This window comes from Hippoglossus stenolepis, chromosome 8 (genome assembly GCF_022539355.2).
Source record: "Hippoglossus stenolepis isolate QCI-W04-F060 chromosome 8, HSTE1.2, whole genome shotgun sequence".
Lineage (NCBI taxonomy): Eukaryota > Metazoa > Chordata > Actinopteri > Pleuronectiformes > Pleuronectidae > Hippoglossus > Hippoglossus stenolepis.
The window spans coordinates 22,227,396-22,242,617 of NC_061490.1; the positions used below are offsets into that span (position 1 = coordinate 22,227,396).

Below are 15,222 nucleotides of genomic sequence, written 5' to 3' on the forward strand. Positions count from 1 at the left end.
ACTTGGAGATAAAACTGAAAGTACATCCGAAGTGTCCCCGGCAACCTTTCATCTGTGCACAGGCATCACTGTTCTGGTGTCATGGCGTCAAGTTCTGGCCAAATATTAATATGAATATTGGTGAATATCCAGTCTTTAACTTCTTTAACGTTAAAAATGAACTAAAAAAAAAAAGGGATAAATCTAAATAAAATTAGATTTCAGCAACTAACTCAGAGCTTTGGAAAGAGGATGGAAACATTGTATTATTGATTAGATCAGTAAGTTAATACTTGTTTGGCCTGTGGCCATCGTTTGGGTCTATCTTCAGCCAATTAATACATCACTGGTGCAATAACTTTCAAAGTGGGATGGTTGAACTTGTTTATTGAGCTGAAATGTCTCACAGGCTGAAGTCTTCAAAGTTGGCTTCCTTATTACTCAATGAGAAACCAAATTTAGCAACAGATTAACTTGTAATTGCTACATCCACCTTTGTGTGGGAGTGTGGAGATGATTTGCACAAACCTCGGTCACGGTCACCGCCCTGAGGACGTGCAGCTGGAGGAAGGCACAGAGAAGAAGATGGCCTTCTCATGTTAATATACACCCTTAATATTAGTGAAGTACAACAGTTATTAAATTTACCCTTAAACCTTTTGTAGAATCACACCTCACACTCTTTTATTAAACACTGTATGTAATAGTGTGCAGTGAAGCCAGTGGAAACACAAACATTTTATAAAATACGACGTAGTAAAAGAAGGAAGAAATCACCTCAGGGAAGTTTACAATTATTAAAGGTTTATGTTGAAACTATCATGGAAGCGTTGATTGAACTCAACAGTAGTTTATGAAGCTGTAATTTATTATTAGGATATTTGAAATAAATCCTTAAAACTGAACTCTAAATAACAGAAATACCTCTGAGTCTAACTAATCATGATACACTCAGTGGTTTCGTGCTCCAATGAATGATTGTTACAATTTCCGTTTCCCTGCTGACACAATAAATTGTTCACTGTTCCATAAAATCACAGACCAGCATGATGGTGTCCTCTAGTGGTAAAACTCTGCAAGTCACATACAGTAAATGACCTGGCAAAGGAGGCATTTATTGTAAAATCAGATTTCATCACATTACAATTCACATTTGCATATTACAAGAATACTACTGCTGGGCTGTACAATAAACTGGAGCTTAAAACTGAAATTCAGAGTAAAAAGGTAAATACAACTATTTTGTTCCCCCAGTTTTCTAAAAAGACTGAATGAACAAACTAAAAAACCACAGGTTTTCTTATAAAAACTGTTTTTTCACAATCAAAAAATTAAAATTAATAAGACAAAACCCCATTAACCCCTAAAATTCTACATCTCTTCCTGTATCACGGCCAAAGTTGAAACAAATCAGCTTTATGTGTTAACATTAACACCTTTACACGGATTTATAAATCAACTCAAATCGACATGTTAAATTCTGTACACGCTAAGGCACTTGTGGCAGCCATAATCGTTTATACATGAAAAGGCACAAAGTATTTAGTTTGTTCACCTCTTCCCTTCTGGAAAAGTATACATACACATTCAATTTGTGATAAGTTTGTTAAGCATTATAAAAATCAGCATAGCAAATTAGCGATGTGACTAATATTTACAGTTTAAAAAAAAAAAAAATCAACTGGTCCTTTTCTTAAGGCGGATTAAAGCTGCATTATCGGACACGATGTCCACATCATGGTTTACACGACCAGGCTCTCCCGACTCACAGCTCCATTCTGTAAGACAAGAGAAGTGATGTCCAGTTGAAAATGAACTCATAAATACAAAGATGAATCTTCATTTTAACTCATTTTAGGTGCTTCACTCAGGGTTTAGGAAAAAGCCTGGTAACATTTTGTATTTTTCTTATTGACAAGGCCCACACGTTAATAGGTGACCTGTCTGTAGCACTCTAACGGATGATATCTTAAAGCTAATGACAAGTGACAAAATAATCTTTTTTAAATGGCAAAAACATCATTGGTGCACTAAGTTTACATTTAAAGAACCTGTCTCAACACAGACAGAAAACACAGAAACACTTTCTCTTTCACACACACGTTGTTTTTATGTTGAATGCAAGATTCATAAAGTTGATCATCTATGTCGATCATCATATTCTCAGTTGGCCTAGCTTTACTCTGATACAGTTTTCATAAATGAAATGTGTTTCTTTTTTCGCTGTGACTCACTTTACGGAGGTTGCTTTTCTTTGAAGAGGACACACTTTCATCTTCGCTGTAAGGTGGAGGTGGAGGAGGAGGGTAGTCATCACGGCGACCAGGGTACCCAGAGGGCGGGCTCACAGGAAGAGGTGGGGGCCCGCGAGGTGCCCTCCCCCGGTCCGAGCGGTCACTCTCGCTGTCCAGGCGTTCCCGGCTGCGTGCCCGCTGCTGCTCGCCCATCTTCTTCCTCTCCATAGCCTCTCGCAATAAGCCGTCATCGTAATCCTCCCGACCGCCCCTGGCACGACCAGCGTAATGCCGATCCCTCTCCATGTCCATCAGATCATCGCGGCTGCGGCTGCGTTTCCCAGATAGGTCACTGGGAGCTCCTCCCGGTCCTCTTCGCCGATCTTCAGGGGAGTAGTCACGACGCCTGCGGTCATCAAAGTCGCGGCCGTGGCCACCGCCGCCGCCGCCGCCGCGGGCACTGGTGCTCCACTCATCATCCGAACTGCAGAGACAAGGCAGCAAATTTAGAGGAAACAGAAGATACCAGGGCTACTGTGTCATTTGATCTGCTACCGAATTGAGTTTAAGACAAGTTACAGTTGATATTAAAAAATACCAGAGCTCTTTATTTAGCTGCTATTTAGCTAACTTATCAAGCCAGTTGTCAAACTCCCTCAACATGACTGTGTTCACAAACATCATTTGTTGTTTGAATGAAACATGGAAGAACTTTAGGTCGTTTCTAAAGAACATGCTGTAAATGAGGTGATGCTGATAATATAGAGGTCTTGTTCTTACAGGACAACACGTCAAATTAAATTCTCTCTATCATTTATTATGTTTAATAAAAAATGAACTAAAAAGGGTGGTAATGAGAAGATCTGGGACCTATGACTCACCCTCTCCTTCCTCTGGGATCACGGTGGGGGGAGTTGTTGTCTCGGTTGTAGTGGCGTCCGATGTCGTCGAGGTTGTCCATGGAGCGGGCACGTGTATGATCCCCCATGTATCCTCCACCGTGCCGTGGGTAGTCGTCACGGCGACGGCCTTGCTGCGAAACACTGCTGATGGTGCTCATGGCTTCATCACGGTCGTAGACCGTGGCCAAAGGTGGCGGCTGGGATCGACCCCCGCGGCCTCTAGCCTCCACGCTATCATGCAGGGAAGTGACTTCACTCATATTGTCCACTGAGGAAGGAAAAGAAAGAAGCAGAGATGATAAGAAGAACAGAATAAAAGAAATGGTGTCTGGTTGAAGGATACATAAACTACGGCGCTATCTAAAAGGCACTAGAGTCATTTAGTCTTTATTTCTCTGTGGGCGCAGCTGGCATGTAACTGTGACGTGAAGAGTGTGAAGTGATCGGTCACTCACTGCGGTTGAAGTTTGATCTGGATGGGTCCAATTTTGCCAGCTCCCGCTCCATGTAGTAAATGGCACGTGTGGCGTTCCCATCAGGGTCCACCTGGATACGATACCCACTGCGAGCTGAGGAGCGGAGGAGAGGGGGTGAGATTTCTGCAGCCTCATGTAAATAAAAGTGAATCATTGGGATTCATGCAACAACATTTTAATGTTAACTTATCCTAAACCTGCTCATACGAGTGTTCACAGTAAGATTCACCAAACCCGGCTGGTGAAACTTCTCTTTAGCACAAAATACCTCACTCATACAAATACCACAACCATGAGGATGTGGCTGTGTTTTTACTCACTGTGGTCCCCTCCACCATCTTGGTCATGCAGCAAAGGCACCTGGGAGCCGTGTCCAACTGCACAGACAAAACAGAGCACATTTTAACAAGTATTGAACTATTTTCAAAGTAGGATTTTATGAAACTTGGGTTTTCAGTTAAGCTGGTTCTCTGGATAATGGATGAGCGCTGGGTGGATGATAGAAATGATTCATCAGGCCTTTTTTTAAGTAAAGTTCAGTAATTCTCACCTGAGCTGGCACCATCGTAATCCCGCCCGTAACCGTTGTGTAGAGGCGGGGGTCCAGCTCCATTGGGAAGAGGAAGCATGGGCATCGAAGGCTGCATAGGACCACCGTACGCTGGCTGAGCATACATACTGGGAGCGTAGAGGGTGGGAGCATAGTGATTGGAGATGCCTTTCTTCACTGCTTTACCTGCCTCATACACTGTGAAATAATAGAAGACAATTAGTTGCAGTGGAGTGAAATGTAAAATCTTACTCTTAAAAATTAAATACACTTATTAACTGTAATCATTCTGTTGGCTTCATGAACTCTGTGGGTAGCTCTACTGCACATGCTCGGTGCTCGAGAACAAAAGTACAATCTACACATGGTGATATACTGTCGTTATTCATTGTTAATTTGCAACAGCACAACAATAAAAAAAAAAATAGAGAATGCAATTATCTCGGGATGAAAAAGAGGTGCCATTCACGTCAACACTATCACCGTGCATTCCGCAATGTAATTATACATCATGGCACGCTTCCTGCATGCTCTACCCAGAACCTGTCTGAAAATCTCCTGCTACATTCTACATGTGTGAGAGGAAAACAGTCCGGAGTTCATATCCCAAAAAACGGCCCAAGTATGTTTCAATCTAATCGATCGAGTTTAGCTTGATTAAAATCCATAATAGACACTACTTTGACGATTATAATTATAGATTGTTTGCTAAAAAAAGTATCAAAATTAGCCAAAAGCAAGCTGCACTAACATTAGCACAATTCAAATTTAAATTAGATTCGATGTAAACCTTTGGTTGTAAACCTCAGTTTCCACTGCTACATGCTTCTGGCACTTTTCTTTAGTAGTGGTACTTACATGCCCGTGGGCAGCAGCAGCGGTCGGGGCAGCAGGGGCAGCTGACGTAGCAGCAGCAGGTATGTGGACAGCACTGACACCAGCAGATCCCAATCATGAGCAGCAGCAACAGGAACCCCAAAACCACCAGTACAACCAAGAGCCAGTCTGTGTGGACCAAAAGGGAGTGTATTATTAATATTACTATACATACATATATATTATCCTATATATTACTACAATTAAAGAACATAGGCATTACACTTGTGTTAGTTTTTTGGACCAGAGCTCTGTTTCACTAACTGGGTCTGTTGAAAACGTTTGTGAAGCCAGACATATGTGAAACTCTGGGTTTTCTGTTCCAGACACTGACACAGGACGTAAACTCTGAGTCTGTTACAACAGAAACTAATGTGTAACCCTAACCAGCTTGTTTCTCTCTGTCTCCTCGTGAAGAAGCTGCCTGACACGAGGCTTTATTTCCTCGTTCATACTGTCGATATGAAACTGCAAAACTGTAAAACTGTGTGCCTAAACCTGAAGAGGGCACGCAGTGTCGACATGCTGACACGCGTCACAGCTGCTGTGATCCCATCTCCAGATGGTCTCTACTTCGATGTTTTGTCAAACCGGTAAAGCCAGTTCATTCAAGACAAGATTTCACTCTGCATGTTCGCTCAGGCAGCTCATGCCACAAACATAAAATACAAAAACAAAAAGAGCAAAGAGAGAAGAGATACTGTGTGTTTAACCGTATTAACTCTAATGGAAACTGGGTTAGCAAAGCACAGGAAGAAAAAGAAAACAGTATTTGGCTGTGTATACTGATATGGAGTTATGTGCCGAGTGTTCTTTTGTTGCAGCTGGACATCCACACACTATCTGCAGTCACTACTGAAAGTCACACATGGGAGCCGAGCCATATTAAAGAAAGATAAACAGAGGTATAGTCTACAATGAGAGAGTGTGAGGAAGAGAAAGTTAAGGATGGAAGTGAGCAGAACAGTTTGGTTACAGAGGGGTGGGACGTGACAAAAATAAGACTCCATTACATTTTGGGGCAGATCCGGATCAGGGGACTGAAATTATTTTTTTTACTTTCTTTAATCTGGCATTTTTCAACATTTTTTGTCGATTTCTCAAAGAGTATTTCCTGGACCTTGATAACCAAATCAGATGGAGCTTGTTGAATTAGATTAATTTTTTACCCCACAACAGGATATTTAGCTTATATTCAGGGGATAGTTCATAGCTACTTCTTTGTTATTGTGCATATAAAGTACAATACTGGCCTGTAGTTCTGATGTGTAAGACACGTTTGCCAATTCCACCGCCTTATCAACTAAATCTCACCCACCCCCATTCCTGTGGTAAATCATGGCTGAGCTATATCAAGGGGCTTGTAATACCTTCCATTACCAGCAACTCAATCCCAGGCAGAAGGTCAGAATTATTTGACTTTCTCTCTGTGAAAGAAAGATAAAGCGACAATTACTTTAAAGTGCCCCGTGTTATCGGTCTAATTTTTACCGCCTACAAATTATGACTTAAGATTTCTTTAAAACCGGCTGGTGGCTAGTGTCACCTCTCTTGACTGGAATTCTGCCCACAAGGGAGTTCTGCTACTTTCAGAATGTGTCATGCCAAATGTAGCTTAAACAATCGCTCTGTTGTTTTAAAAAACAAGTGTGTAATTGCAGGTGTGCGTGAATGGTGTAAACGAGAAGAAAAGAGGAAGCACAGACAGGAAAAGAAGCAGCAAACTGTCACACTTTCATGCCACATCCGTCGGGTCTTGCACTTACCAAGAACAATTAGCTCTGTGTAGTCTTCACCATTTCCTGAAAGGTCCTGGGAAGAGATCACAGAACAAACGTAGACGCCGCTGTCGCCCCATGCCGTCTGTGCGATGTTCAGGTCTGCATCTGTGACAAACAACAGATGAACGGGTTTGATACAATCTTATAATGGTGGGCTCTTAAAAGTACACTGGTTAAGTATATTAGACTGGGGCATCTTTGCCCTCCAACTACATTGCAGCTTAACTACATATTAAATACAAAATTGTGGCATCATTGTGGTGCTGGTCTTGATGGACTCTCGACTCACTTCCTCGGTTCTTAGCTTACCTTTATTTTGATAAATAAACAGTGATGAGCAATCCAGAGATCATGTTATGTGGCCTCGTACAAATCTTCTTTCACAACAGTATTTCTTTGCTTGGTTCACAAAACAAAAAAGCCATTTTTAACAAATTTGTAAAAGAGAATTTTAATTGACGCGAACAAACACTCAATCTGATTCAGAACCTGACACTTGCACACACAACAACTCGTCCTAAACCCACTGGTCTCTGTAGGTCGCCTCCACATTTTGCTCCATGCACTGAAACTAGGAGAGTGACAAATAAATCATTGAAGCTTGACTCTTACATCTTTATTTATCAAGCATAGATTTTATTTAAAGATGGATGACACTTCTCCACTTCCTCCCACCAGCCAGAAATGAAGGCCTAGTAATTACCCCAGCGTCTGCAAAGTAGCCATCTGGGGAATTGAGCCTTGTCAATAAGTAAGTTTCAACCCATTTTTACAGCCCTAAATAACTAATTAAAACCAAACTTAACTGATAGAAACCATCTCTGAGAAAAACCCATCAGGGTTCATGAACTATACTGCTGCCAACCAGCCAGAGGGAGGGGGACGCTTTTCACCTCACGGGAGTTGTCATGACGTCCATCTTTAAATACAGTGTGTAGTAAAAAGTCAGAAGAAGCTCTGATTTAGTGTTAATTGTTAAACTGTTGACTGAATAAAAAGGTGCAGTTATAATAACTTTTACGAATATCAATTTGTTTTTAGATTACAATAACACATTTTAAATATATCTGTCAATTCAACACCCAGTTGCTTCCATTCATGTGAGTGGGCCTTCACAGTGTACGTTTGAGTGTAACTCACTGTTTATGATGCTGATCTTGCGGCCCTGATACTCTGTACCGAGAGTAACCGCATTGCCTTGTTTGGAGGCCACTATGCGCACCGTCCTCTGGCTGTCGGCACACTCGATGTTGGCGTCGTAGTTGGGGTTGTTCTGAGACAGGATGTTCTCTGCGCTGCTGGGGTTCATCGCGGCCTGGATGGGGTCCCGGCAATACGATTTGTACTTCCATGTGATTACAGGCGGCTGAGTGGCGGTCGTCTGGAAGTTACAGGTGAGGGTGACAGGCTGGAAGAGGATAGCGATGTACCTCTTGGTGGGGCACTGGACAGAGATGGCCATGGTGGACTCTACAAAAAAATAAAAAACAATGAAGATTTACATGAATGAGACTTGGTGGTAGATGATTATTATAACTATTATTAAAATGTTACTCATATTTATAATATTGGGTAAAGGCTCATAATTAGTCTGAAATACCCCTTTGGGTGTGGTACATGACAAACAATATTTCTTCACCACTACTAGTATCTACGAAGAGTGGGTGTGATGAGTCACCTCAGACAGGCTTTGTGTTTTACAGCCAAGTAAATAAAAATACTTGAAATTTTCTGAGAGTGGAGGAACAATTTGAACACTTGAAACCAACGACTTTGGACCGGAACAAAAACACACTGTCTCCAGGGAATCAGGTCACTGGAGACGCTCCCCTGTGACAATTTATCTGCTCTGATTTAACTAACCTTACTCACTAAGCAACTTTGCCCATGTAGCTATTTTTAAATGTAAAAGCCCTAAAGGAACCATATGACACAGCAACACAAGATGTGCGATAAGTGTTGTTTCAAGGTGGAATGTTCATCTTGCAAATTTGATAAATAACTTAATAAATACATAAATAAAAAGGGACAGGAATTAAGTTTGACACTGGATTAACTACAGATATTTGTGTAGAAATGCATAAATATTTGTTTCATTTTCACTAATTGCATAGAACTATTTTCAAATACTGAGTGAGTTGGATTATAACAGAAACAAAACTATAAATTTTGTTACTATAACATGTCATTTAATTCACAAACATTTATTATCTATGCTTATGGGTATTAGTTATAGTTTGTGTTATATATATATATATATATTTTCATCCAATGTCAATGTCCACAAACTACGATTGTAAATAGTTTTATAGTAAAAACTTGTAAATTGTGATGATTGTTTTTGTGCTGCATTTTGTGATTTATTTTATTTAGATACTGATATGATCTGAAAAAAAAGTCTTAACTAAGTAAAATTACATTTGTCTGTAAGAAAAACAACTATCGACCGGAAGAAGCGATTTTATTTTGAAGTAACAGGTGTTTACGACGTGTTTATTTGGTAATTGCATTAATATCCAAACCAATAACTTGTTTATAAAAAAAAGTTGCGCAGACAGTGACTCTACAATAACAACAGAGTCAACATTTAGAGAAACTGGAGAAAACGCAGCGGTGTTTATCAGCGGACTTTTCCCGGAAGCGGGCCCACCCTGTTTGAGAGGGCGAGAGAAGAACAGGCGAACTTACCTGTTGCCATTAAAGCGGCGACTATCAACGTCCAAAACATTTTAATCCTCGTTTCTCTTGGTCTCCGTCGACGCGACTACCGTTAATGCATCAGATACACGAGCGAGGTCTTCAGCTGGAGCAGAATATTTCATCACAGACGCACTTTCACCTCAGCCAGGTAGCGTCGCATCCATTTTGTGTCCGTGAGCGCTGCGGGGCGGAGGGCGGGGCCTACCTGAGCGCGTCCCCCTCCGCGGAGCAGCCCACAGGTGAGCGACCACAGGCGGGTGGAGAGATCCAGATGTGGGCGACTTGTTTCGGTCCATGACGGGTTTATTTTACCGTACGAACCTGGTGGTAAGAAAGAGACGAGTCCTGTGATACAGAAACAAAAAACCCGTCGTCGATATAGTTTCGTGTGGCGGAGTGGTTTGACGGAGGAACAGCAGCGTGTACCCCATAAGTTGGTACGATCCAGACAGCGATATCGCGATCGAAGTACTGTTTGTTAATGTTCAATCCGCGTGCATGTGTGTGTGTGTGTGTGTGTATACTCGTTTCTGTTGACTTCTCAGGACCGTTCCCAGTAGAAACACCTGCCTTGTCAGGACCAGTGGACCTCGTGGGGGACAAAAGATCGATCCTATGCCTCCATGCGAACAAGTAACCACTACACTGTTTGTGTTCCTTGGCTGCCACGTTCCATCATCTGCAACATTCCGTTATCCCCTTCTGTGTGTATACTGGGTAATCTGGACACACTCAGCACAAATTCAACACAGATCATAACACCCCTAGGAGCCCTAACTATAGCAAAGAAAACCTTACTTCTCAAACTGGAAAAAGCAGGGTGGGGGGGAGAGAGAATCAGTACATCACGATGGTTGGATCTTTTAGCACAACAGATATCAATGGAACAACAATGAACAACAAAAAAACAGTTTGAAAAGTTCAATAAACTCTACTCAACAATCCTCAAATCTATTCTATTGCCGGTGAGTTAATGCCACAACATTTATGTGAAAAGTAAAGTAAAGAATAAGCATATAACTGGGGAGGAAGGAACTTAAAAAAATAAATAAAAGGGAAAGCAGAGGAGGAAAAGGGGAAAAAAGAACAGAACGGAAAAATATATACAAGTGAAATGTGTATATTATATTATATATATTATATAAAAAACAAAATACCACAACCACCCTGTATATGTATATATATACATTTACAGGGTGGTTGTGGTATTTTTGTGGTATTGACTTCCGTTCATTGTGGAAGTCAATGTCCCAATAAGGATAGCTGTGCAAACACACTGTGTGTGTGCATGCGTGATACCACTATTTCCCAGAACTGGCAGCAGTTAAAAAGTGGTTCAGCTTTTGCATCTGCAACATAACAATTATGCTTGTACATGAATGCATGCCTAAATATAATGCAATGATGCAAAGTATAATGCAGAATGAGTATTTGTACCTTTTACTGTTGCTAACAGGTCTTTATTTTACTTGTTTTAAATGCACGACAACCTCAGCCCGTTTACAGCAATTTTAATAAAACAAACCAGGACACATACTCGGCCAGTTATGCAGAAAGTATTGATTATATAATCATGATTAAGCTGAGAGCCATCTAAAATAGCAATTGAAAGAGAAATAATACATGAATTAAGTTAAAGTCTTTGAGTGTTGATCAGACAATAAATAAGAATTATGATGACCGGGTATTAGACGGTATGATTCTTTTTTAAATTACATGATATTGATTAATTGATGAATGAAACAATTACACTGCAGATTAATGAAGCCTTGTGATCAAATAGCAATTGTCCCACATAAAACAATACAGTGTGCAGTTATGTTATCTACATGGCAGCTAAAGAAAGTTTAAAAAGAAAGACTTGACATCAAAAGTCAAGAAAAAAAACATTAAAATGAAAAGAGCTCAATAACTCATCAGAATGACTTGGTGAGCGAGTGACGTGGTGATAGAGTGACGTGGTGAGCGAGTGACGTGGTGAGAGAGTGACGTGGTGAGAGAGTGACGTGGTGAGAGAGTGACGTGGTGAGAGAGTCGCCTCTTCGGTTTCCTTTTTGATCCCACACTTCTTCACTGTCGACCACTTTAAATCCTTTTTCAAAAGAAAGTGTGTCACATGTAAACCTATTCAATTGAACACATTCAAAGCCCACTAGTGGGACCACAAGCCCACTCCTGTATTTTTGGAATTAATATTTAAAACTAATATTTTACAGCTGAGATTGAAGTTAGACATCCTGTAACCTGTAACTATCAATAATCAATCATAATTTTGCACCAAAGACTGTTTATTCAACTATGGAAACAGAAATGCGAATGAAATATGGGGTCATTAAAGAAATGAAAGTAAATAACTTTTAAGAAGCATTAAAATAAAGAAGGATTCAAACTTACTCTATGTCAAAAGCACTCCGAGCACAGTCAAAAAGAAATCTGCCAAATGAAAAAAGATGGCTGTCATGCAGAATCAAGGAAAAACAATATGGCCTCTGGCAAGTTAACTAGATTTTAAAGCCATTAACATCATTGTTAAATTGAAACGTGAGTTAAATACATACTGCTGGTAATCAATCCTACACAACTGCGGGGCTTCTGGTGTTCATCTGGAAAGCTGTTGGAACCTGAAGAAATTAAAACAGCATCAGAAAGAGAGACAAATATTTCATGTCTTAATACATTAAGACATTTTATATAGAATAAAAACACTGAAATTAATGATTCCATAATGGCAAAAGCTTTTAAAAGAGATTAAAGGTTGCGGTCACATACAATACAATAGCACTTTTATGGAATAAAAGTTTAAGATTAATGGGTGGTGCTTCACAGAGAAATAAAGACTATATAACTCCACCAACGAGGTTATGTTTTCACTGAAAATGTGAGTCCACGTGTGAGTAGGAGTGAAGCTACCTAGAAGTAACAGAGACAAGCGTGAGTATCAAATTAAAAAAGGTAGTAACATAGAACATGCAACAGGAAATGGTGTGTCTGTGTGAGTGTATCCATGACAAAAAGTTAGTTTGATCTAACTGAATAGTCACTAATGACATAAGCATGGCTTTGATGACCATGATGACAACACTTTCAAGTATGTTATTATGATAGATTTAGTTTTCATAGAAGCAAATGACTCAGGCATTACTCCATTTCATTCTAGGTGTTACTAACCGTGCATTTTCTTCACTCATGGTATTAAAATGCATCGTCTACAACAGCAACTGCACCTAACGCATTTGAAATAACTGAAATACAAATGGGATGAAAGTAACGCGTAAGAAACCCCACTAACCGTTTCAATGACTTAAACATAGAGCCGTTAGAAGTGGTTGCACAATATCACCAGGGAAGAATGCGAAGGATGGTGTTGTGGTTGAAGTTTATTTTGACGGACGATAAAATATGGGGGGTACTCAAGAGATAAATGGTGTGAAAGTTAGAATATTTGATGTATTTGTTTGAATTTAACATTCTTTTTAAGTTGATCAAATATGAAGATACCGATGTTACATGTGTGGAGTAAAGTATGTTGTGCATGGTTTTTCCTGTAATAAAAAAAAAAAAAAGACTTGCAATTTAAATGTCATGGCGGATTTTTTTCAGCATTAACCTCGATCTGACCCCAAACTGCAGAGCTTTGTGTTTGATTTGTTTGTGTCATACTCACAGCCAGAGGAGATGTCTGAAATCTGGGCTCCATCACTGGACTCCACCTCTAGTTTCCCTACTTCCCCTGAGCAAATGATCCTGATGGTGGATTGGACGTGGCACACAGAGCAATTCACAGGAGGCGGTGAGGAGATTGCAGAGCATTCTGGAAATGCTTGACTGTCTTTATGGTACAGATTATTGTCATCCATTCCATATATGGCCGTCAACTTTGAGCACTGCTCCATGTCCATGCAGGTAAAGCACTGAACTGTGAAAGAAGAGGAGAAGATTGATGAGTAGCAAATAACCTCATGTGTAATATTTTTTCATCATCATGTGTAATATCCCATATTACTTACTACCATCTATTTACTTACTTAACACTTGTTTAGTATTAGTTTTACTGTTTCTTCTCATTTTATTCTCATTTCTATTGGTATTTACTATCAGGCACTGGTTCTGCATTACTAGTCTGTACACACTTTATACTTTAATTTTTTACTTTAGGCTTAATACACTATTGTTTTAATCGCTGTATTCTATTATAAATATGTTGACGACACTGTAATCTTGGAGCAAGCTGGCACAAGAATTTCCTTCTGGATTAATAAAGTCTCATTTTATCTCATCTTAAGAGTTCAGATCTAAATGTGAGGGGAAAGTAGGGCTGGGTATTGCCTACAACGTCACGATACAATACGTATCACGATACAGAGGCCAAGATACGGTACTTATCACGATACACGTTGCTTTTGAATAATGACCATGTCCTGCACAGAATTTACTACAACAGCTGTTCTTTATTATTCCATATAACAACAAAGGCAAAGCCTTAAGGATCGCACTACTCAAAACACTTAAAATTCTGGCCAACAAAGATCTTAAAAGTAAAATAAAATAATTATCTTTCTAATCCCAGAGTTATTGATAAATGCAAATAAAATATTCCTTAACTTTTAAACTTACAATAGCCATAATATTCTGGTTTCACTTGAATTATGTGCACTTCTATTTGCTGTAAGAATGTCCACAGAATATATCAGTTCTTTTATAAAGACAAAATTATAATTAAAAAAATTTTAATGTCCCTCGTAAGTGCAGAGTCTGTTGCTTGGGCATGCAGCGGTGCTATAACAGACAGTGTAGGGGTCTTTTCTTCTGACATTACGGGTGTTGCAACTTTTAGCGGCTTCAGGGCTTTAGCCACATCTTCAGCACAGGCCAGGTCCGCTTCAGGTAAGGTCCACAACTCCTTGGCATTCTTCCGCACCTCAGTGGAGAGTAATGCTGCTGCTCTAAGAAGCGCTCCAACACATCACAGGCGCTGTTCCGTCTCGTAGCTACATCTGTCATGAGCTTGTGCTCGGGGAGATTAAGTAGCTTCTGCTTTTCATTCAGGGCATGGCTTGCAATTGTGCTTTTCCTAAAAAAAAAAAAAAGCCATGATGCTGCGAGTTCTTCCCAGTTGACGTGAAACAGTGGCCGTCTCGAGTGCACGTTGAGCGGCCAAAGTCAGACGGCGGGCAAAGCATCTCACGTGCAATAACTCCGCCACTTTGTCACTGTTTCCTTCCTTGTTTGTTTTGAATTGAGACGTGTGCTGTTTTTCCCTATGCTGCCACCTATTGTGTGGGCATTATTGTGCACCATAGATGATGTTTCGTTTTCAAGACTGCCGTCACAGCATGTGATTCCGTATCGATACAGTAACATCTGCATCGACGCATGCATCAGCAAGGAGGACGTCACGATATATTGCCATATCGAGTTTTTGAGCACAGCCCTAGGGGAAAGTGCCAAAAACATTCTTGCAGTGATGTTATTTGAAAATTACAGCATATTTGTGTAATTAAGACTTTTACAAAATGTCTTTACTTACTCTTTCCAGGTGGAGGAGTTACTACAATGTATGGAAAAATAAAAATGAAACAGTTTTTAGCCAACACTAAGTAGAAGTAATTTTAGCTTCCATGCAAGACAAAAAATATACAAATAAGTACAAGGCTGTGTAATAGTTGTGACACTTAATATATTGTAGTATATACATTTTTCAATACATACCAGGAAATCCCCCAG

At 40.1% G+C, this 15,222-nt stretch overlaps 1 protein-coding gene across 2 annotated transcripts; it reads right to left on the minus strand.

Annotated features, from left to right (window-relative positions):
• Window positions 1–1,028: 1,028 nt before the first annotated feature.
• Window positions 1,029–10,579, minus strand: lsr (lipolysis stimulated lipoprotein receptor). Of its 2 annotated transcripts, XM_035164840.2 has the most exons (11): window positions 9,487–10,579; window positions 7,939–8,268; window positions 6,784–6,903; window positions 6,388–6,444; window positions 5,000–5,146; window positions 4,142–4,339; window positions 3,912–3,968; window positions 3,571–3,684; window positions 3,095–3,383; window positions 2,214–2,697; window positions 1,029–1,757 (listed from the first exon to the last, which is right to left on the minus strand). In XM_035164840.2, exons 1-11 carry the CDS (start codon window positions 9,524–9,526, stop codon window positions 1,722–1,724), a joined length of 1,872 nt encoding a protein of 623 aa, XP_035020731.2. In that variant the 5' UTR covers window positions 9,527–10,579; the 3' UTR covers window positions 1,029–1,721. The 2 variants fall into 2 exon arrangements, with proteins under 2 accessions (XP_035020731.2, XP_035020732.2); XM_035164841.2 differs by lacking the exon at window positions 6,388–6,444 and having other exon boundaries at window positions 9,487–10,572.
• Window positions 10,580–15,222: the final 4,643 nt, after the last annotated feature.